The sequence below is a fragment of the Ctenocephalides felis genome, unplaced genomic scaffold (genome assembly GCF_003426905.1).
Source record: "Ctenocephalides felis isolate EL2017-DRISC unplaced genomic scaffold, ASM342690v1 CF-g0.4_SCAFFOLD_00845, whole genome shotgun sequence".
NCBI lineage: Eukaryota > Metazoa > Arthropoda > Insecta > Siphonaptera > Pulicidae > Ctenocephalides > Ctenocephalides felis.
Window position 1 is genome coordinate 56,011,686 of NW_020536999.1, and position 22,600 is coordinate 56,034,285.

The 22,600-nt window shown below is 29.0% G+C and overlaps 2 protein-coding genes across 3 annotated transcripts; one reads left to right on the forward strand and one right to left on the reverse strand.

Annotated features, from left to right (window-relative positions):
• Positions 1–329: 329 nt before the first annotated feature.
• On the reverse strand, positions 330–12,967 carry LOC113363537 (leucine-rich repeat-containing protein 39-like). 2 transcript variants are annotated; one of them, XM_026606029.1, is made up of 6 exons: positions 12,879–12,967; positions 11,876–12,297; positions 4,353–4,532; positions 2,391–2,538; positions 1,870–2,307; positions 330–493 (listed from the first exon to the last, which is right to left on the reverse strand). In XM_026606029.1, the coding sequence occupies exons 2-6, from the start codon at positions 12,216–12,218 to the stop codon at positions 352–354; spliced, it is 1,251 nt and encodes a 416-aa protein (XP_026461814.1). In that variant the 5' UTR covers positions 12,219–12,297; positions 12,879–12,967; the 3' UTR covers positions 330–351. The 2 variants fall into 2 exon arrangements, with proteins under 2 accessions (XP_026461814.1, XP_026461813.1); XM_026606028.1 differs by having other exon boundaries at positions 12,870–12,967.
• Positions 12,968–15,523: 2,556 nt separating this feature from the next.
• LOC113363534 (DDB1- and CUL4-associated factor 13-like) lies at positions 15,524–18,116 on the forward strand. Its single transcript, XM_026606026.1, has 6 exons — positions 15,524–15,593; positions 15,920–16,177; positions 16,648–17,104; positions 17,422–17,590; positions 17,665–17,796; positions 17,865–18,116. Exons 1-6 carry the CDS (start codon positions 15,524–15,526, stop codon positions 18,114–18,116), a joined length of 1,338 nt encoding a protein of 445 aa, XP_026461811.1.
• Positions 18,117–22,600: the final 4,484 nt, after the last annotated feature.

Consider the following 22,600-nt stretch of genomic DNA (forward strand, 5'->3'; position numbering starts at 1 on the left):
AATCTAGCCTAACTAATCGTAAGATAAAATATGAAAAAGAAAGGGATAGCAAAATTCTATACAAGAAAAAAATTATGACTGATCAAAGAAAAGTGGCACAACCGTACCCAGTCTTACCCCAGTCACGAAGTACAATACATTTTGGCAAACAATGACTAAACTTACACAACTGAAATTGTTCCAATGTAAGCTATAATACTGTAATCATTAAAAATATTTTTTTTTTAAATTATAAACATTTCTTACAAAATATGATAAAAGTCAACAATTTAAAAAAATAGTCTTGCTTAAAAATATAGTTATTTCTTATCACAGATAAAACTAGATAGGTGGGTAGTAGTAATAATTATATCATGATACAGGATTAGGAATTAGTTTCCAAGGGATAAAAGTTACATTAGGATGATTTGCTAGCCAAATTCTCGTGCATTTACTTCCGCAAAACATTGCACTACATAATAAGTATGAATCGCCGAATAATCTTTTGACGGGCCTAAAATAAAAATATATTATTTTTTTCGACCACATTATATACACATTTTCTTATTGTAATAAAAAACAATAAGAGAGAGGTGTGTAGTGAATAAATATTAATTTGGAATTATTTAGAAGTATTTACAGTATGAATCATTTATTTCAAAATAAATTTCCACCACAGTAATCTGTGATATTTGTCATCAAAATGTGCAAGATGTTTGTCATTAAAACTTGATCATTTTCTAAGTAATATTTATTTCAAGTCTTACTATTAGTATACTTACTTTTAGTATACTACTTGAGAAAACCAAAAAGCGTTCACAGACACATTATTTTTATGATTAATTTTTTTCAGATAACAACCACCAGTTTTTTTCTATGGTTCTGCAGATAAATTAAAATATGACTTTCTTTTCGGGTAAGGCAAGGCACAAAGGTCTAATTTGATTTTGAGCAATTATATTGAGAAAACTAAACCAAATTCTATCATAATAAATATCTCATTTCAAACAAACAACTATCTGACTGTGTTCAATAAAATTCCTAGCTAATTCATCATTGCAGAAGTGTGTTTTCCAAAAATTTGTCGCCTGATATTTTTTACCCCATAGGGGGGGGGGTAAAATAGCATGGCCAGGGGGCACCCGGTGCATGTTTAATTTACAATTTTAAAGAGATTTTACGAAATAATAGCTACATTATTCAACCAATCCAAATAATATAAATTTCATGGGTTAATTTTATACAGACCTGGATCTGGTACTTCATCAGATATGTTCACCAGCAAAGTTGGAATGACTATTTATTCAATTTAACTCTTGTAAAATTGTTTAATTTACTTCTAAATTTGGTATTTTTCATTGTTTACACCTTTGCCAGGATAAAAAATCAGTTGTCCTTTTACTCCAGAACCCATGTGTAAGTTTTCATATAGTGAGTTTATGGTGGTATTTCAATTAGTGGGTACTAACTTAAAATTAACAACACTAGATGTATTAAAACATAAAATATACTTAAAAATTACATTAAGGTCTCGAAAACTAGAGAACAGTGCTCTCAACAAAAAATCTAACGACCTAAAAAATTAATTTTATTATGGATTTTCAATCCTTTGCCGTTTATCTCCTGATAGCATCATAGTAAGAATCAAAGTGATGGCTGATTGATAATCTCTTTCCTTCTACTTTTCCAAATATTGTTGTTAATAAATTTTAACTTTACTTGTTTTTGAGATATCGGTAGCAGACCTATTTACCGCGGACTTTGAGCCCTCTCTACCCTATAAAATTTGGCATAAATTGCGAAATTTCATGAGCTAGTCTGTAAACTTGTCCCTAAAGTAACTCACTTTCAAGCACCTCCCTCCTATATTAAAATGCCTCATTATCATACCTGTTTAAAAAGCAGAGCACTCCATATTCAAACAATCCAATTTTGCAGTTGTGGCAAACGGCATTCGGCCCTTCTTTTAACTGAGAACTCAGATGTAGAGGTAGTTCCTCAACATGCATTACTTCATGAGTCATTTTTATAAAACTTTTTCCGTTCACATAATAATGACCCTCTCCATCATAATCACTATCATAAAATTCATTATAATCTTCATCATCACAGTTTTCATTCTCATCCAGAAAGAAAGAGGTTTTGCTCAAAATAGCATGTGTTTTCCGCAAGGCCAATTCGAACAATGTTGGCATTTTTGGAGCAAAATATTGTGAAACATGTTTGATACCCGAATATAAATAAACATCAATTTCTGGTAAATTTTCAGTATTGACTACTTTTACATGGATTTGTCCTGGATGGAAAAATTCTGTCGAATCGTATGTCCTGCAATCAATTTGTAAATGCATCAGGTTGTCGTACAAGTGAAGGTAATAAAAATATATAATTGATTATATATTTCTAATTACCAAAATCGTGTGCTGATATGTGGATTGATATCAAATAGAGGTTCAAGAGTCAAGGGTACATGTTTCAGGGCAGGGTTCAGCTTGAAAATAATATTAGGCAGAGGATCAGCGGCCAATGGTAATGCTGGTAAGCAGCGCAAATCACAACCTGTTAATATCCAAATTAATTAATTATTTCTCATATACACTAGTATCATTAACTTCTTATCTATGTGTGGGTATCTTCCACATATATTTCTTACACCTCTTATATAGATGGTACCCATATATGTACTTCCTAAGAAGTTCACTATCAAATTCAGAATACCTGGCAATAGCAACATTAGCTCATAACTTATTTATAACCTAATTCACACACTTTTAACATCCAACATTTTGCCTATTACTTAATTAGTTATAATCATACACACCACTCACATATAAACATCTGGAGTTTAATAAACTCAATATGTAATATAAAACTTTTCAAAATAATCAATTGTATCACGATTGGTTTATCATGTTCATAAAAACAAGAATTCGAACAACAATGCTGGTTAAAAACTTGTTTAGTTATTTAATTCATTCATTTTACTAATTATTAAGTAGCTATTTGTTCTACATCATAATGATTATTAAGTAAATTATTTATTATTTTACTTTTTTACTCAAAGCTCTTTTTCCTTGATTTCTAAATTTTCTCGAAATCTGATAAACTGAGTGACTAAATAAAGTGACAAAAATTTTAAAATCCCAAACAAAAACTGCTTCCCGCGTTTTAAAGTGAGAAAATTAAAAGTATTTGCACAGATATTCCTGTGAAAATATTTCATTAAAAATACGCCATGTGAATAAAAACATAAATGGCAAAAATATTTTTAAAAAATTGCTAATTTTTTACTGATTTCAAAAAGAAATAGTCATTGCAGGTTCATATTATACAAAATAACTAATATATGGGTATATAAAAAAAAATTTATTAGCAGATTATTATTATATTAGCAGACTTGAACACATTTCTGTGTCTATATTCAAATATAGTTAAATTTTACAAAAAATTTTTTGTTGCTATTAAAAAAGCGACACTTGGAGAATCCAGAAATTGTCAATGATAACATTATTTTCAAACTAGTGGTGTATAATGGCATCGTGCTTGAGGCAAATTGCTGAAATTCCCCGTACCAGAAATACATTTTTTTTAAACTTAAAAAAAAAAATATTTTGAAAATCTTGAAATTTTTGAAAAAAATTGACATTCTTGAAAAAAATTTTTTTTGTTCATATTTTAAAATATTTTGGATAGTTTGAACTTTTTTCCAGAGCCATCGCATTGCTTTAGCTACATAGAGACAAATTACATAGAGACAAATTTATATCCAAACACATACACACACATACATCAACTTTTTCTAAGGCATGCCAAAAAGTTCAGAAACGTAAAGATATATAAAAAATTTCATTTTCGATTTTTTTTGCGATTACTATAACTTACCCTACTGAAAGTAAATAAAGACCACATAATAATAAACAAATCACGCCTAATTATCAGTTACTAAATAATTTTCATTATTTAAAATTTTATAAATTTCAAAAATTGTTAAACTTTTAAAAAAAAATCAATTATCATTGAAGATGTAAATCCAAATTTATGGATTTAATCAATTATACAGATTTATTAACTGATGGCAAACAACATCTTAGGACATTTGAATGTATCCAATAATAGCCCTTGATAACATTATTTTCATTTACAGACTGGACAACAATAAGCACATGATGCCTACATGCCTAAATTAAATTTATCAGTTACTGTCTAAATTTCTATATTCAGTTTTTCTATGATCAGTAATCTAATTATGATGATGTCTATTATCAAAAAGTCCGACAAATCCAAATTTGAGTTGTTAAGAGCAAGAGTGACCATTCATGTTAATTAGAGCGTTAGAATATTTCAAGTCAAGTTTAAGTTAAAGTTTGACTTACAATTTGCGCTCAATTCCCTCAGACGTGGTAAGGAAAACACGGAAGGTGGCAATTCGAACAGTGGATTGCTGTCGACAGAAAGTTCTTCCAAGTTTCGAAGCTCACCAACACTCGGAGGCAGGCACTTTATGCCGTTGTAACTCACGTCCAAACGTCGCAAAGATCGTAATTGTGTGAAATCTGAGGAAAATAACCGATATTATAAAATAAGGTAAGTGATTTTCAAATTTTCAAATTACAAATTTAATAAGATTTTTGAGTTTATGTTTGAAGAGAAGAGAAAAATATTTTTTAGAAACCCTATCATTATGCTCAGAATAAAGAGAATAAATCAACCACAAGTCTAAATATTATTTTCAACGTAATCTAACAAGACAAACTATAAGCTGTAAGGGTATGAAATAATAAAGTGAAATACAAGACATAATTTATTGTTCTGATATTTTATTTCGTCAGCCTTTAATCAGAGGACAACCTGCTGATTTGCAATAATCGTTTCGAGATTTCTTTGCATACATTTTTTTTATTGTTATTCATTTGAACAGCGACCAGAACTTTAAGATATTTATGAGCTGTTGTCATTAATTTCTTACAAACTATGTTTGCTAATTATAGAAGGCAACTCAAAACACTTGACTATTATTACAATTGACTTGATTATTATTACAATTATTATGATAGAAATGCCTTTTTTTACTAATATAGCAGTGCCTGGATAAGATGTATTTTCACTTGGAAACATATTGCTATCTATATTTCGAATGAAAATTCGCTGTCACTACTACTTGACATCAGGCTGCTCGAACCTCTGATTCAGATCCAGCCGCTCTAGCAACATACAACGAGCCCCTTTGCACAAATAGCTACAAATTTTGAGTATTTTCGATACGAAGCATCGGAAAGAATGAATGAAAAAAATAACTATCACATATAAGGTTGTAATCGAGTGATAAGATTATAAATATTGGTAGATTCGTATTTCGTAATCGATTACATGATTCATATTCCATGTATCATATTTATTCGACATGAGCAAAGAAGTAAGTAATAACCACGACCGCGCATTTCTGAAAACTGATATAACAATGCAAGTAAATTAAAAATAGCATATTTAATGAGTAAATTTATTATATTTAAGGACTCCTATACTACCATCTTCGAGATGATAAAAAGTGAAAGTTTATGTTTGTCCAAAAATCATATTTTCTAATTTCAAGAAAATCATTCCTTGATCATTTTCAATATTTCATCACATGATAGTAAAAAATTTGTAAATATCGACAAGTTAATAGCTATTTGAAAAATCAACAAGGGCTCGCATTGAGCAGCTCACAATTTTAGAAACAGATCTATTACTACTTGGGAAAGATAGTCAAAGTATAGTTAAAGTAGTTTGTTAACTATTATAAGATGATTCATCTTATGACATTAAAATTTAGAAAAATATTTTACTAATTTCAATTAACATTTATGATTATTTGTGTGAGAATTGAAGAATCTGTATTTTCAGTTCTCACTGTTTGACCCGCGCTAAAAATATAATTTACAAATCACATTTGAATTAAAAAGATCGTAATTTACAAAAGAACAAAAACAAGCAAAAAATATCATCGTCTTCAAAAAACTGTTGCTATTGAATTTAACGAAAAAAATACATACAGACAAAACAAAAAATATTTGTTTGCATGGATGCCTAAAATTATTTAAACTAAGTCATCGATCTAAAAGCTCAATCCTTTAATGATCCATTTATTACATGTTTGCTATTTTACATACTGTGGTATGGGTTTAGGTTTACGTTTTACTTGAGATAACATAATTTCGTGCTTGCGTCTTAATTAAGAGAAACATTACTTCAGAATGTTTATTGATGTAAAATTCCAATAATATTAGGTCATGATGCTTTATTTACCCGGGCTGAATAAGCACACATTTCATAGAAGGAGGAGCTTCTTGATTAATAATGCACAGGAATCGAAAAATTAAATTAGACTTAGAATAATAATAAAAAGTTGTAAGTTGCATTTTGCCTTGTGGCAAATTGCATAAACTTTCCGATAAGTGTATATAATCGGTTTATTCAATAATGGTTTTTGAATTATAGATAATCTGCCAGTTTACATGTCTACCTGTCTTGCTGTCCACCTGTGTACTTATCTACATTTATTACCGTTCACCTGTTTACCTTTCTTTGTTTTATTTTCCCATTTAGTATGTTTACATGTATCTTCAAAATAGAGGGTTTAGAGTTAAAGTAAATATGGAAACTTCATCAGCTTGCTTGGTTGAAGCAGGAGTCCCACAAGAAGTGTACTGGATCCATACCTTTACATTCTCTATACTAGCGATTTTCCTACAGATGAAAATTTAACAACTGCCACATTTGCCGATGATATTGCTATTCTATCTCCAGATCCTGATCCAGTTGTAGCATCGAGAAGGCTTCAGAGTCATCTAAGAGTCATTGAAAAATGGACTAGCAAATGGCGCATAAAAATCAATGACAATAAATCAACCCATGTAATATTCACACTTAACAAATCTTCTTGCGCAGCAGTTCAATTTCATGATAAGACAATTCCAGTTAAAATATCAACAAAATACCTCGGGATGATATTAGATAGCAAACTAACCTGGAAGCAACACATACTTTCAAAAATAGCTCTAGTAAAAAATAGAACTAAGGAAATTTACTGGCTTATAGGTAACAAATCCAAATTACCTATTGAAAGCAAGATACTAATATATAAAACAATAATAAAGCCGATATGGACCTACGGTGTGGAATTATAGGGATGTGCAAAAAAATCTCACATTGATTCAATACAACGATCAAAAATCAAAAATTCTAAGGCAGATCGTAAACGCTCCATGGTATGTCAGTAACAAAATTATTCATGACGACTTGAACATACCATTTGTGGAAGATGTAATTAGCAGTACCAGTCATCGCCATTTTGAGAAGTTGGAATCCCATCCCAATGAAATAGTAAAACATCTTCTTGAAGAACCCCGATCTACGAGGCTCAAAAGAAAAGTTCCAATTGATTTGAAGATAGATCAATCTCGATAAAGACCAGACTCAGCCCTCGATATATACCTCAGCTAGATTAGTTGTGCACTTAATGGAGTGGCATCTATTATAATTTTTAAAAATTCAGCCAATCTATTTATGTGTGTGTATATGACTGTGTGTGAGTATGTTTACTGTGTGAGTGAGTACAAATATAGCACAATAGCTCATAGAATTTTGTAAATTCTGATTGCTATTAAATAAAGTATAAAAAAGTATGTTCACATGTCTACCTGTCTACCTATTTACCCGTCCGCTATTTACCTGTCTAAGTGTCAATGTCTCTACATTTATACCAGTCATCCTACCTTTATATCTATCTTTCTGCTTTTTACTTGTTAACGTGTCTACCTGTATACCTGTTTAATTCAACAACTAACTATCTGCCTGTTTACTTTTAATATACCATTCCACTTTACTACCTTTTTGCCCGTCTACCTATTTACTCGTTTACCTTTCTACATTTATACATTTCTCGCTGTTCACCTATCTACCTGTCTATATGTCCTATCTATCTACCTGTCTACCTGTCTGTCAATAAATGACTTGTATTGATTTGAAAAGCCGCCCCTGTAATTGTTACACAAAATGTATCAAGATTTTTCTATCATTATTGATATAAATGTATTTAAGGTGATGACTAGTTACACATCTTTTGCCTTCTACTATGAAATACCAGTATCATTAAAAAATTTAATAATTTGCTTGTTTTTGAGATAATGATGGTGGATTAAAAAATTAAAACTTACACTTTTAGAATTATAAATATTTAAGCAAAATTCGACACATTGGATGTCTTCTAAAGATCGCACTCGTACACACAGGTAGTCAAGTGACGCTCGTAGCGAAAGGGTTACTAGGCTATTAGAATGATCAGTCGGCCTTTTTTTATACTTTGTTTTATTATATTGATGTAATAAAACTTTTAATATTGCTTTATTTTTAGTAAGCTTTTACGACGTTGCCGCAGCAATATCGCATAAAATTATGAACATAAAACTTTAAACACGATTACGTAATATATGCATAAATGTGCAAACACCATTATTAAGTATAAACAACTTCGATAAACGGCCATTTGTTTATTCCACCACGATATTAATCAGGATTAAGTTCGTCATCGATAAAATTGTAATAACTATGAATATGGAAATATAAAATAAGTATAACGATACGAGAATACCTACGTAATTAGAACACTTTTGATTACATTAATATTATAAACAGTGAAAATACTGCCTACATCAATCGTTCGTCAGGTAAATTTCTCAAACAGGTAAAGGTGATAATCAGAGTGAGACTAATTATTAGTTATGCATGCACTATGAGAATTGTTAAAAGAAATTGTAATGAATCACTCTGAACAAATGCGCGGTGTATGATTACCGATAAATGTGTGCATTTCTTTTTTATATTTATTTTTTCTTTCTAAAAATAGGTGAAACTAGTGATGCATGGCGTTTTTTATTTAAATCGGACGCTTCGTTATCTCAAAAACTAAAATACCATTTTCGGCACTTTTTGCCCCGTATCTCCGAAACGGTTTGATCTGTCTTTACCAAAACCTAATCAGCGGGTCTCCTTATCAGTAGGAATCGAATGTTTTTTTAATTATTCAAATCGGTTGATCCGTATTCGCGAAAAAGGTCAACGAAATTTTGTATCCGCACAAACACACATACATACATTTTTTCTAAGGTAAGCCAAAATGTTCAGAAACCCCTGAAACGTAAAGATCTATAAAAAATTTCAGTATCTCTTTTTTGCGATCACCATAATTTACCCTACGAAAAGTTAATAAACAAGGTTAGTTATGAATTATACAATAATATTCATACGCAAAAGGATTTTCAATACGAAATATCATCCAAAGTCTAAAAATTCCAATTTTAAATGAGCAAACTTTAACAATAGCGTAGAGAGAAAAGTAAAAGCCCGCGGATAAAAGGGTCCACTATCATTATCTCAGAAAAAGCAAAGTATTAAATTTTTCAATGATACTATTTTAAAGTAGAAGGCAAAAAATGTTAACCAACTATCACCTTAAGTTGCCTTCGATCTGTCTTCTTAATATCCATCAAATAAAAATTCGTAAAATTGATAAACCTATAATAAGCAATCGATCACAATTGTAGTATTACACCTATTATCGCTTATTTTAAGCTTAATAAACAAATATTGTTATTATTCCAGAAAATCTAAGCCATTCGATAAGTTCTTCAATTACTCAATTATCGCAGACAATTAACTCAATCAATTTCATAAACAATCACACTTCTATTTGAAATGTTCTCATCAAATTGTTTGTAAATTGCAAATTGGTTGCAAATATCAAATTGTTTGTAAATTTTCGGATATATCAACTTATAATTTTATATAAATTACTAGCTGACCCGGCAAACGTTGTTTTGCTAAGTAAGGTATATTCTAAACAATTTCTAGAGAATCAAAAATATTAATACTATAAGTGTATAAGGATGTGTTGTTTGAATGCTATATACAATGAGGTATTATAAAAACAATAAACCCCATTAGTTTGTCTATGTTTTGTCAATTCAATAAAAAAGCTACCAACAGAAGAAAATACTTTTACTATGGATTTTCAAAGATGACCGTTTATCTCCCAATATCAAAGTCATAAGAATCAAGGTTATAGCTGGTTATACATCTTTCTCCCTTCACTTTCAAATAATGTTGTTAAACAATGCTTCAGCTTTACTGGATTTTGACACTTTGGTCGTGAAACTTTTAACCCCGTACCTTCATATATTACTAACCATTCTTTGATAAATTCTGGGAAATTATAACTGGGAATAAGTTATTCGACAAAATGTACATGTAAATGTAAGTAATGCTCTTTTTCAGTCTTGGTCGCCGCATTATTATTAAACTTCACTTCACCTTATATATATATATATATATATATATATATATATATATATATATAGTATCATAGATTGAATAAACTACATGGATAGTTTATAAATAATTAATTCTGAATTAGAATGAAAAACGGGCTCTAAACTACCTCTCTGCCACCAATTACTGAGCCACAGCAACGCGTGGCCGGGCTAGCTAGTATTTTTTTTATATATATAAATATACTATCAATTAAACTGAAAATCGGGATAAAAAGTATCCTAAGTCCTTCTCCTGGCTCTAAGCTACCTCCCTGCCAATTTTCATCTAAATCGGTTCAGCCGTTCGTGAGTTATAAGTGTTAGCACATAAAGCGATCCTCTTTTATATATATAGATTTAACCATTTATTGGATTTAAGTTTCACAAAAATGGAAAATTCTGCTCTATACATTTTTAAATTTGTATATTTCACTTAAATTTTATGAAAGTTACTTTTTCATTGTTTGTAACTGCTGAAAATAACACATTATCTAATTCATTATGGTACTGTATAATGCTACAAAGAAACCCATTATATAAATTCGTTAATTGCGTTACTTTGTTGTAAAATGTTATCACATTTTAATAATTCACTATTAAATTAATCTCTTTGCAAAACAATTTTCTGAAGTAAATTTATCAATCAGATTATTATATAGAGTACGAAAAGCATCTACAACAAACTTCAAAATAAAATTGCTGCTAAAAATGAAAAATTTGATTGAATATGAAAAGAAATAAAGAAGTTATATTTGGAACTAAGTAAGAAGTTACACGAATCAATGAAAATATGCACGTATATGCCCAAATATTTAAGATACGATACATGTATGTTCAAACTAAAGTGAAATATAGTGTTTTTTATTGGGCTTTTTATTTCATTTTTATATTCGGCATTTTATTAATTTCCCGCAGGGTAAGTTATTGTAATCGTCCAAAAATCGAAATTGAAAATGTTTGCATTTCTTCACGTTTTGAAGGTTTCTGAACATTTTGGCATACCTCAGAAAAAAGGATGGTTCAAAAACATTAGATTCCTATTGATAAGGAGATGTGCTAATTAGTTTTCTGTCAACATATATTAGTTACAGTATTTATAATAATCTATTTGAAAGCATTTAATATTCCTAGAATATTTCATAACGTATGGGAAGTTCCAGCAATTTGCCTTAAGACATGATGCCATTCACCCCTAGTTAGTTTTAAAAATAAACAAGTATGTGTTTAGTTAAAAAATTATAGAAAACAAGCATTCTCAGCCTGCTAAGTTTGTATGTTTTTTTTAAAATGGCAATGAGCCAAGTAAAAAATTTATGTATCTGGACCTTTGATTAGACATTCGAAAAGCCTAGTTCTAGTAAAACAATCGACTAGCATACACAAAATATGTTGATAGATCAAATTTAGTAAACAACGGAATATTGCCAAGCAATTATTATCAAAGATGTCTTTGCTGGTGTTTTCATAATGTTGCTCACAAAGACACTTTACTCTATTAGCACTATTTGTAGTTTGATATTAATATTTGAAAAAAAAATCTGACTACTTACCGGGCAAATTGGTCAAGTTATTATCAGTAATGATTAAATTCGTCAAACTGTGTAAAGATTTGATCTCTTGCGGAAGTTTGCTCAAACTGTTACTACTTAAGTTCAGATCAGTCAGGTGCGACAAGGTGCCAATTTCCTCCGGAATATCCCGCAAATTATTATTATCCAAATAAAGTGCACTCAAATTCCTTAAATACGTGATCCATGGCGGCAAAGTTTGAATTCTATTATGTTGTAAATGCATTTCCCTCACGCTACTGCCATAATGTTCCAATTCACTTGGCAACTCCATAATTCCATGATGATTCCAGTTAATGATCGCGTTTGTGGACCAGTTTTCCATGATTTCGGATTAGCAGGTTGCAAATTATAAGTTTGCAGTTTGAAGTTCTTAGCTGGAGTTTACAACTGGATATCTGATCCTGAAATTGTGTATTTCTGGGCTCATCACATCAAAAGACAAGAACGCACTGCCAAGTTATTTTTAACGCGCGCGTTTATTAGTAGAACGTGAATGCTATACACTGATTGAGATGCATTTTTGATAGTTGCCAGTCTTACAATCATTTTGTAAGTGAAAAAGAAACATTGGAGCTAAAAAACGTTCAATTTAGAAAAAAATAGTTTTTTTGTGACATTTTGTAAAACGTCATATTTTAAAATTTGAAAAAAATAATGATAATATCATTGGATTCATAGCTTTAAAATTATTAACAAAAAACTGTGTTTATAAGGTACTAATCTATACACTCAGTACTTGTGCATCACATGTGTATTTTGCAAATTTTAATAATTTCTAAATTTGCAATTCAGTTTAATTTCTACGCTGAATAATATTTCCAAAATTGCAATAAATGTAACAAACCAATAAGAGTGAAAACACATAAAAATTTGAATAATCATGAACTATAGCTAATGCTAAATTAATTAATTTAAATAATATTTCATGAATAAACGTAAATCCGAAATACATTGGATAAAAAAATAATCATACACAATAAACCTGCAATTTTCATTAACAATTCATTTCACTCAAATAAATTCAACTTAAAATTTGTTAATTGTTAATTCAGCCCGATATTAATAGTTCCTTTGAAAACTGTTGAATGAATGAAACCAAAAATGTAAAGAAATTCTATTCAGTTTCGACAGCAATAGACGAAGAGCTAATAACATTTTTGAACAGTATATCTTCTGAACAAGAGTTCTAATATTTAAAGCGTAAGTTTTTATTAAATTTTATATTATATATACAAATATTACATTCAAAAAATGTAGAAGTTCTCAAAACTCAAATATCGACAATATTTTAAGCTTGCGAGCAATTTGCTTGAAGCAAATAATTGTTGCATCTTAATTTATATCTAATTCACTTCAAATCTCAAAATAAAATCAACTAGATTTTCACTTGCTATATCCGAACTGTATGAAAAGCTATTTATTTGATTCATTCTCAGTAAATAATTGATGATTTTATTAGGTTTGCCATTGCTCATGAAAGAAGTTCTCCATGAATTTTATTAGATTTTTATTTATAAACGTGTATACATAGTGCTTTTTGAGAGCATGTATATGCTTAATAAATCAGATTATTTTATCAATAATTTTGTAATAATCATTTTGATTGTCTAATCTTTATTTTTCTAATATGAAAATTGCTAACTAATTTCATATATTATTTATTCATAAACGTGTCTATATAATTCTTTATATGTTCAATTTAAATTTAGATTTCTCTAGTACTAATTTAATAATATTTGCTCTGATTGTCAATATCCTAATTTTTATATTTCTTTTATAAAAATTGCTATAAGAATTTTATTACTTATTACTCTTTTACCAAAATGCAAGGCATGCTCAAATAATATATCCTGAGAGAGTAAAAAGTTTTCAAATATTCCAAGTGATGGCTAATAATATTGCTATTGCTAACAGAAAATTCAATTTACGTTGCAAAAAAATCTGATCTTTAAAAATCATATTTTTCATGACAAAAAGCAAATTTACTACAACTTATCAGACTATGGACTTATCGGACACTGTTTTTTTTTTAAATATTGACAGTAATTAATTGTATATGTAGTTAGTAGTTTTTAACAAAAATTCATACTATTTTTCTTCGTTACATAATTACTCTGGTTGGATTGTTACTTTAAATTTTAGTATTTTTGAAAATTTTAACATTTCTTTGATATATATATATATATATATATATATATATCATATTATCATATTAACATGAATTGCTAAGAAAATTCTTCCCTAAACATCATTTTAATTTGCGTCGTGTTTTGTAAGAACATAAAGTAAAGGTGTAGGTATAATAACAAAATTTAACACAAAAATCTGATTATATTTATGAAAATCCAATCAAAAATCCAGGAATCATTTTGATAGTATGAAATACTCATACGAACTAATTAAAATATTTAAGCTTCAGAAAAGAGCTATTCGAATAATTTTTTCCCTGCCCAGTAAAGCCTCCTGCAGACCCTTATTTAAAAAATACAATATTCTAACTGTCCCATGCATTTTTCTGCTAGTAACATTAACTTTCATCAAAAACAATTCGAAACTTTTTGATATGGCTTCGTCCTCAAATTACAACACTAGACACAAACTTATTAAGGCGCGTACATTTAAATTGGCCAGCTCTTTCAATACGATCGACGGTCTTCCACTTCCACTCAATATCCGAAACTTAGACAGCAAAAAATTTCATGCTTCCCTAGTTAAACTTTTTAAAGACTTAGCTTTTTATGACATTACTGAATTTTCTCAATTTGAATTCAATAACTATTTTCTTGCATAATCTTTATCCTGTATCTATGTAGTCTGACCATTTGATCGCCTGTACAACCATTATTTTTTTTTCTCTTCATTTTTTTTATTGCTATTTTATTAATTTAAATTTTTTACGGTTTTAAATGAGTATAACTTTCAACCTTGTGCAAGAATTTTGAGCTTGACTGGTGGTCAAATAGACTTTAATATGATGAACTTGATGATGAACATTGTATTTAATGTTCGAATGCTTTTTTTCAGCTCTTTTTTTCAGAATCAAAATTCGTGCAGCTACTATGATTATTATAAAATTAGTATCCTTTTAATATTAACTATGAATAAGCTTGACAAGAGCCTGAAATAATATCTATTATTATTGATTACGGCTTGCTTATGAATAAATAAAATAAAATAATAATAAAATAAATACTAAATTTTATCCGAAATATACATTTTTGTAGATAATTAAATGATATTCCAGAAAAATATATTATATATGATTATAATAAATTACAACATTCTTTTTAATCTGGTATACCACAAAAAAAAAATTATTTCCTCAAGCTTCCTCACTAAAGTTTAAGTTCGAATTACCCGCTTAAGAAACAAGTTAGCCACTACACAAAACGCGAATTACTTGAACACGTGTTTTGACATTAGAAACATAACCCTATTTCAAGATTGACGTTTCTTATATTACGTTGAATTACTTTAATGTTAATATAATCTAATAATATAAATATATAAGTAGTGCTTCGACAGAAATTTGCTCTAACAAATTTTGGATTCATTTTCGATATCCAAATGTTTTAATATTTATTATAAATCATAATTTAAAATCATAGTGTTAAAGTAGCATACAAAATGAAAGTCAAAGTAATCAGCAGAAATCCTGATGAATACTTACGTCCAACAAAATTGGATATACATAGAGGTATATGAAATAAAAAATGTGTTTTTATATGCTATATCTCAAACTAATTGCTTGCCAGACAAATAACCTCGAATACCAATTTTTATCATTGAGACCATGCAAAAATGTCCTTGATTGATTGATTATTCTGGTGTTATTATTTTCTTACTTCCAAACCTGTAATAATACAACGCATAAGTAATTTGGCCACTTTTATAAAGCCACTAATTCAACGAAGAAATTTTATACAACAAATAAGTGCAAATAACGCTGCCAGAATTTCTATAAAATTCATTCCGAAGTATTTTTTTCTAGCAAAAGTCTATACTTATTATTTTTATATTCAGTTCCCAGAAACTATGATCCTGCACTACATCCATTTGAGGCTCCCAGAGAATATGTTAGAGCTCTAAATGCAGTTAAATTAGAAAGGGTATTTGCTAAGCCTTTTGTCGGCAATCTTAGCGGTCACAGAGATGGTGTATCCTGTTTTGCTAAACATCCAGCAAGTTTATCAAATTTAACCAGTGGTGCCTATGATGGAGAAGTTAGAGTTTGGGATTTGCCACAAAGAAAATGTATTAGAAGTTTCGTTGCACATGAAGGTAATAAAAATATCATCAATATAATGATTCACCTTTCACTATAAAGTGCAATAAATTCATTCTCAAATTATTCCATTGAATGAGTTTTTAAATATTATTTATCAATAATTTCAAATTCTGATTTAGATTTCTTTGCACTCATATATAGGAAATGGTTCATTAATCCTCAAAAACAGGGACAAGCATCTTATAAACATTAAATGGAAATGAGATATACATCGTTTTCCCTGTGCTTTTGGTGTTATGATAAACACTTTTCTATGATGAGCATAACTTGACTTATTGCCTCAGATACATCAAAAATGAAATTTAGTCGAACTCAATTTATTATAATAAAAATAATTGAATTTTCATTCATTATATTATTATTATTTTTCTGGTATATCAATTATATCTCAACTTATTATAATAAAAATAATTGATTTCTCATTGACTTGATTTCTCATCATTATTATTTTTATTTACTATAGGGATAGTAAGAGGTCTAGCATATAAACCAGATGGCCAACACTTTATAACTGTTGGTGATGACAAAACAATCAAAACCTGGAATACCAGCCCTCCTGAATTTGGAGAAGAAGAAGAACCCGTCAATACAATTTTAAGTCGAACAATACTAACAGGAGTAACCCATCACCGTAAAAAACCTATAATAGCCACTTGTGGTGAAGTCTGTCAATTATGGGAACATGATCGAAATGAACCCATAAGGTCTATGAAATGGGGAGTAGATAGTATTCATGATGTAGCCTTCAATCAAGTTGAGACAAACTTATTAGCGGCTTGTGCCAGTGATAGAAGCATTATATTGTATGATACCAGGGAAGCTAAACCTTTGAGAAAGGTTGTTATGACTCTGAGATCTAATAGACTGGCATGGAATCCTATGGAGGCCTTTACATTCACCTTGGCAAATGAAGATTATAAGTAAATAATTGTTTTTTTTTTTTATTTTACTTTATTGACTTGACTTTACTTTATTGACATTATTGACTGGTTTTTAATTAATTTACCTTGATCAATTTCCTTCATTACATTGTCAATTGGATCAAGCTTTTAAATTTAAAATTAGTGCTAGCGGTAAACTAATAGAATTAATAATGATAATTTTAAAAGTCATATTGTATTTTATCTCACCTTTGAAAATATTTGATATTAGAGTGAGCAAAATGACACATATTATTGTGTATATATATAATTTGTTTATAAGTATGAATTTATAAATGCTTATCACAATTTTTTAGTTTATACACATTTGACACAAGAAATTTAAGACAACCAGTAATGGTCCACATGGATCATGTTTCGGCTGTAGTAGATGTAGATTATTCACCAACAGGAAAAGAATTCGTTTCTGGAAGTTATGATAAAACAATCAGAATTTTCGACAGTCACATGGGACATTCAAGAGAGGTATTAATTTTAAAAAACATATATTATGAGTGTATATTTATGATTACTTGTTTAATTGTCAAATTAATTAACAGGTGTATCACACTAAACGTATGCAGCGTTTGACTTGTGTACTATGGTCCCTTGATGATAAATATGTTTTGAGTGGATCTGATGAAATGAATATCCGTATGTGGAAGGCTAGGGCAGCAGAAAAGCTTGGAGTGGTATGTATTTCATATTTCAATAAAAATTTAGAATGAATTTTGTTAATGTATGACCTTTTTTTTATCAGATGAAACCGAGGGAACGAAATGCTATACAAGTTGCAACAGCTTTGAAAGAGAAATTTGCTGGCCATCCACAAATCAAGAGAATCGCAAGGCACAGACAAGTTCCACAACATGTTTACAATGCCCAAAAGGAACTTAGAACAGTTAAAGAGAAATCCAAACGAAAAGAACAAAATCGTAGGATGCATTCGAAACCTGGTCAAGTACCTTATGTTCCAGAAAGACAGAAACATGTTCTCAGAGAAGACGAATAAGTTTGTAATGGGTTATTATTTTATTTATTCTGTTTTCTGAAATCATAATAAAAATACAGAAATATGTCAATGTTGGAGTGATTACGTCGTAAGTTTATCAAAAATATTCGACACATTGTACTTGTATATAAGATTAAATTAATAAATTTCGTAAAAAAATGTTTTTGTCGTAATTATTTATTTATAACCGGTTAGAAATATAAAAATACATTTGAGATCTGTTTATTCAACTGCTTAGGGAATATTTTTGATTAAAAATTTATCATGATTTCCTTCATTTTTTTAAATATTTTGTCAGAAAATATATAATAATGATTAATATCTTACTTACTTCACATAAACCTATTATAATCATTAATTTTGATTCAGTTATATTTACGATTTACAAATTGAATTATAATATTAGTAAAATTGTAAAACTCAAGTATTGGTTACTATATTAAAATATTTTAATAATTATTATATATACATATACCAATAGAGAACCGGTTTCTTGATTTGACTTGCAGTTAATTATTTTTTTCAATTCTTACATTTTTTAAATAAATGTTTAGACATTGTTGTTATAGTTTTACAACTATCCGTTTCCTTATTTTTTTTACTTTTTAATTATTTAATTATTTTATTTCTATATTAAAAATTCCTTATAATATATATGTAATTGTTCATAACCAAAAACCTGATGATGGAATGTAACTAGATGCAAAACGTCGTAAGATGCTTTTAAAAACGCCTTTTATTTGGATTCAGAAAACATCAAATTAAGAAAAATTCCAAGATTTATTGGTCAAATATATATAAGATCCATCTCCAACAATTAATATCGACAAATTTAAATTAACGTGTCATATGCACTTATGACACGTGTTATATCAAGCTTTTATTTTTTTAGTAGATTTTATGCTATATGAAGTCTCTCTGGAGAAAAATTACAGACGTCATTTCTGTGTAGGTCGGCAAATAAAAAATAATGAAATCGCCATTTCGTGCCTATTACAACGCTCTTAAGCTCGGGTATGAATTTTAGCACAAAATACCTTGATAAAGTTTAATTATCCTTACCTTAATACTGTTTGGTTTCTGCTAATAAATATTAAATGCTTCATGTAGTACGTACATAAAGTTAATAATTTCAGAATGCGTAATTAATGACGAGCTTATAATCAATTTTCTTACTAAACTGATTTTCTGCGTTATTGATAGAAGATGGATACATATCTATTTATTACTAGCTGTACCTGCAACTTTGTCATCTTGTTATATCTAGATAAGATAGAGATATTTTTTCAATAAAAGTAATTTAAGTTATGTACATATACATCAACTAATTGCAAAAAGTCTCGTCAAGGTTAGTTAGGGGTTTCGAAGATTACTCCAAATTTTAAAGGTTACTCAAAATTTTAAAAAGTGTTGATTTGGTATCCCTATTTATAGGCATATACATTAATGTGCATGTATGAATGTTTTTTTGGATATTATCAAATCGGCATTTTTCTTGGATTTTCTGATTCCCGAAATTTTATGCCACAATTGTGTATGGTCACTTCAATTCAAGAATACCTAATTTAAAAAATCTTTAAACTTTTCTATAATGTTAAAAGCGAGTCAGAAAATGAGGCGAGTTTCTATAGAGAATCAGTCCCACCTTGGTATTTAAATTTTCTTAACGGATAAATTTATTTTGACCATAAAAGCCGATTTCTAATTTTAGGTTTTTTCGACGTTTGAAGTTATTCTGAATCGCTTGATATCAAAATTGTAAAAATTATATCTCTGTGTCTATACTCAATAAGGACTGGCGTTGGTTAATTTGTAAGATGATCAGCCGTGCCGTTTTTTAGAATTAGCAGAAGAGCAAAAGTTTTCGTCCACGTTTTCGCCAGAAACCTGAATTTTTGATAATATGATAACCATTTGGAGGCATGAGTTGATAAACTTGGTAAACTTAGTTTTTGTAAAGATCAGCTATAATTAAGAAAAAAAAAATATTGCAAAACATTTTTTTAACGATTTTGATGGAACTTCGTATGATGATAGAGTTAACTGTTTTAAGGAGCACCTTAAAATATTATAGGCCTACGAACAGTGGTTTAATTTAATTATGAAAAAAATATTATATATGGAGTAATAGCCCAAGTAGAAATGAATCGTGGCGCAATATAGTTTATCAATATTGCTATAATATGTTCCTGTTAACATTTTTCCATATAAAACCAATATTGAAACCAATATAGGCGCCATATATTTCAAATATTAGTAAACAATACTAATTTCCCATTCAAAACCAATATAAGATCAATATAAATAAACAATATTTATCCGAAATTAAAACCAATGTGAGCTCAATATATGAACAATATTCACCCAAAATTCATAAATATTATTTAACCCATCCACATTCTACAATATTATTTTTGGACGAGACAAAATTTCAAAATTCTATCGTTACAATTTTAAAACTTTTACAATATAAATTCCTAAGTCAATTATATACGCTGCAAAATGTTTCACGACTCGCCTTAAGAAAAAATGCCACAATTCACTTAGTTTACTTTTTTACCTTTGTTTTTAATCACTATTGTCAGCAAAACTTTCCACAAGTTTGTATTAATAATTACAATGAATCCACGTAGCCTAAATAAATATATTAGCGTAACCTAGATTATAAGCGACCACTGCATTTTTCATCATACAAAATCTCTGAAATATTCCAGACATTTAATTAGAATCAACCCACGCATATACCCGGTAATGGAATGCCTGGTAGTACATGACAAAGAAAATCGTTATTAAAAACGCTTTACGAAATGCCAATAACAATCTTCACTTGAAACCATACATGTGTCCTTCAGAGCACATTTATTTCAAAATAAATTTTCCGGGAGGAAATGGCGCAAATAGGTTATAAAAATATGGCTTTATATTTTCTATATATTTGTTTTTTATTTTATACTGCAAGAGCCACTGGGGAGATGTTGATTTAACCATATTATAATTGCAAGATAATATTAGGAACTATGAAACTGGTATGGTCAAAAACTTATATTAAATATTTTGAATGATGATATATTATTATTACACAAAATTTTCACAAGCCAAGCTCATTACAACTATTTATTCAAATGTGCAGACAAAACTTTCAAGTTCTGAGATAACCATTTACATTTAAAGAAAAAAATCAAATTTATAATTGCCCATTGCTAATGTCTGAATGATATTGGCTATTTTTTTATTTTTTTTATTTTTTTTATTTTTATTGGCTAAAATCTGATGATATCGGTGGAAATAGTGGTTGTAGTAGACGTAAAAAATACGCACCTTATTCTATTTTGAAATTATTAAAGAAAAAAATTGACTAATGTATTCCATTTTGAAGTTTTCTACTATTTAAAAAATTAAATTCATAATTGCCCAATGCCCTTGTCTGAATGAATTGCTATTAGCTAAAATCTGATGATATTGGTGAGAAGTAGATGATTGGTGGAAGTAGTCGTTGCAGTAGACGTAAAAAATGCGCACCATATTCTCTTTTAAATTTATTAAAGAAAAAATTGACTAATGTATTCAATTTTGAACTTTTCTATTGTTTAAAAAAATAAATTTATAATTGCCCAATGCCCTTGTCTTAATGATGTTGGCTATTATGGCTATTAACTAAAATCTAATGATATTGGTGGAAGTAGTGGTTGTAGTAGAAGTAAAAACTACGCATCTTATTCTCTTTTAAATTTATTAAAAAAAATTGACTAATGTATTCATTTTAGAAGTTTCCTACTATTTAACTAACTAAATTTATAATTGTCCAATGCCCTTGCCTGAATGATATTAGCTATTAGCTAAAATCTAATGATATTGGTGGAAGTAGTGGTTGAAGTAGTCAAAATACGCACCTTCTTCTCCTTTAAATTTAATAAAAGAATTAATTTGACCACAGAATTCAATTTTTGAAGTTTTCTACTATATATGATCTTTACTCAAAGAAGCAGTTATAAACATTCTACTACGATTGTAATATCAAAGAATAACTATTATTTTAACAATTACACAAGTTGGAAATAAATCGATCCCGAATCGATTATTCTGGCAGTATTCAAAGTATTTAAATTATATTTCGAATATTACAATCTTGGCATCAAGGCAAGTTGCATGAGCTGTTCAGGATTTATGGCGAGCCCTTCTCGAGTTTCATCAAATAGCTTTTAAATGTTTAAAATTGGTGCAACGAGTTTTGAGAAAACAATATAAAAATTTAAGAGAAAAAGGTTATATTATGCTACATATACATACACACATACATTCTCCATAAAGAACGAATGACACAAATTAAGATGAAAGTATAATTCAGATAGAACCATAGCATTCTAGATCCTCCCCATAAGAAAGCCTCATGACGGTTTTCGTGGATACCATAGACAAGATATAAGCGAAGGTTTTAATCGGTATTATTCCAGACGGTATTGAGCCCGACATACCCAGATAAAAGT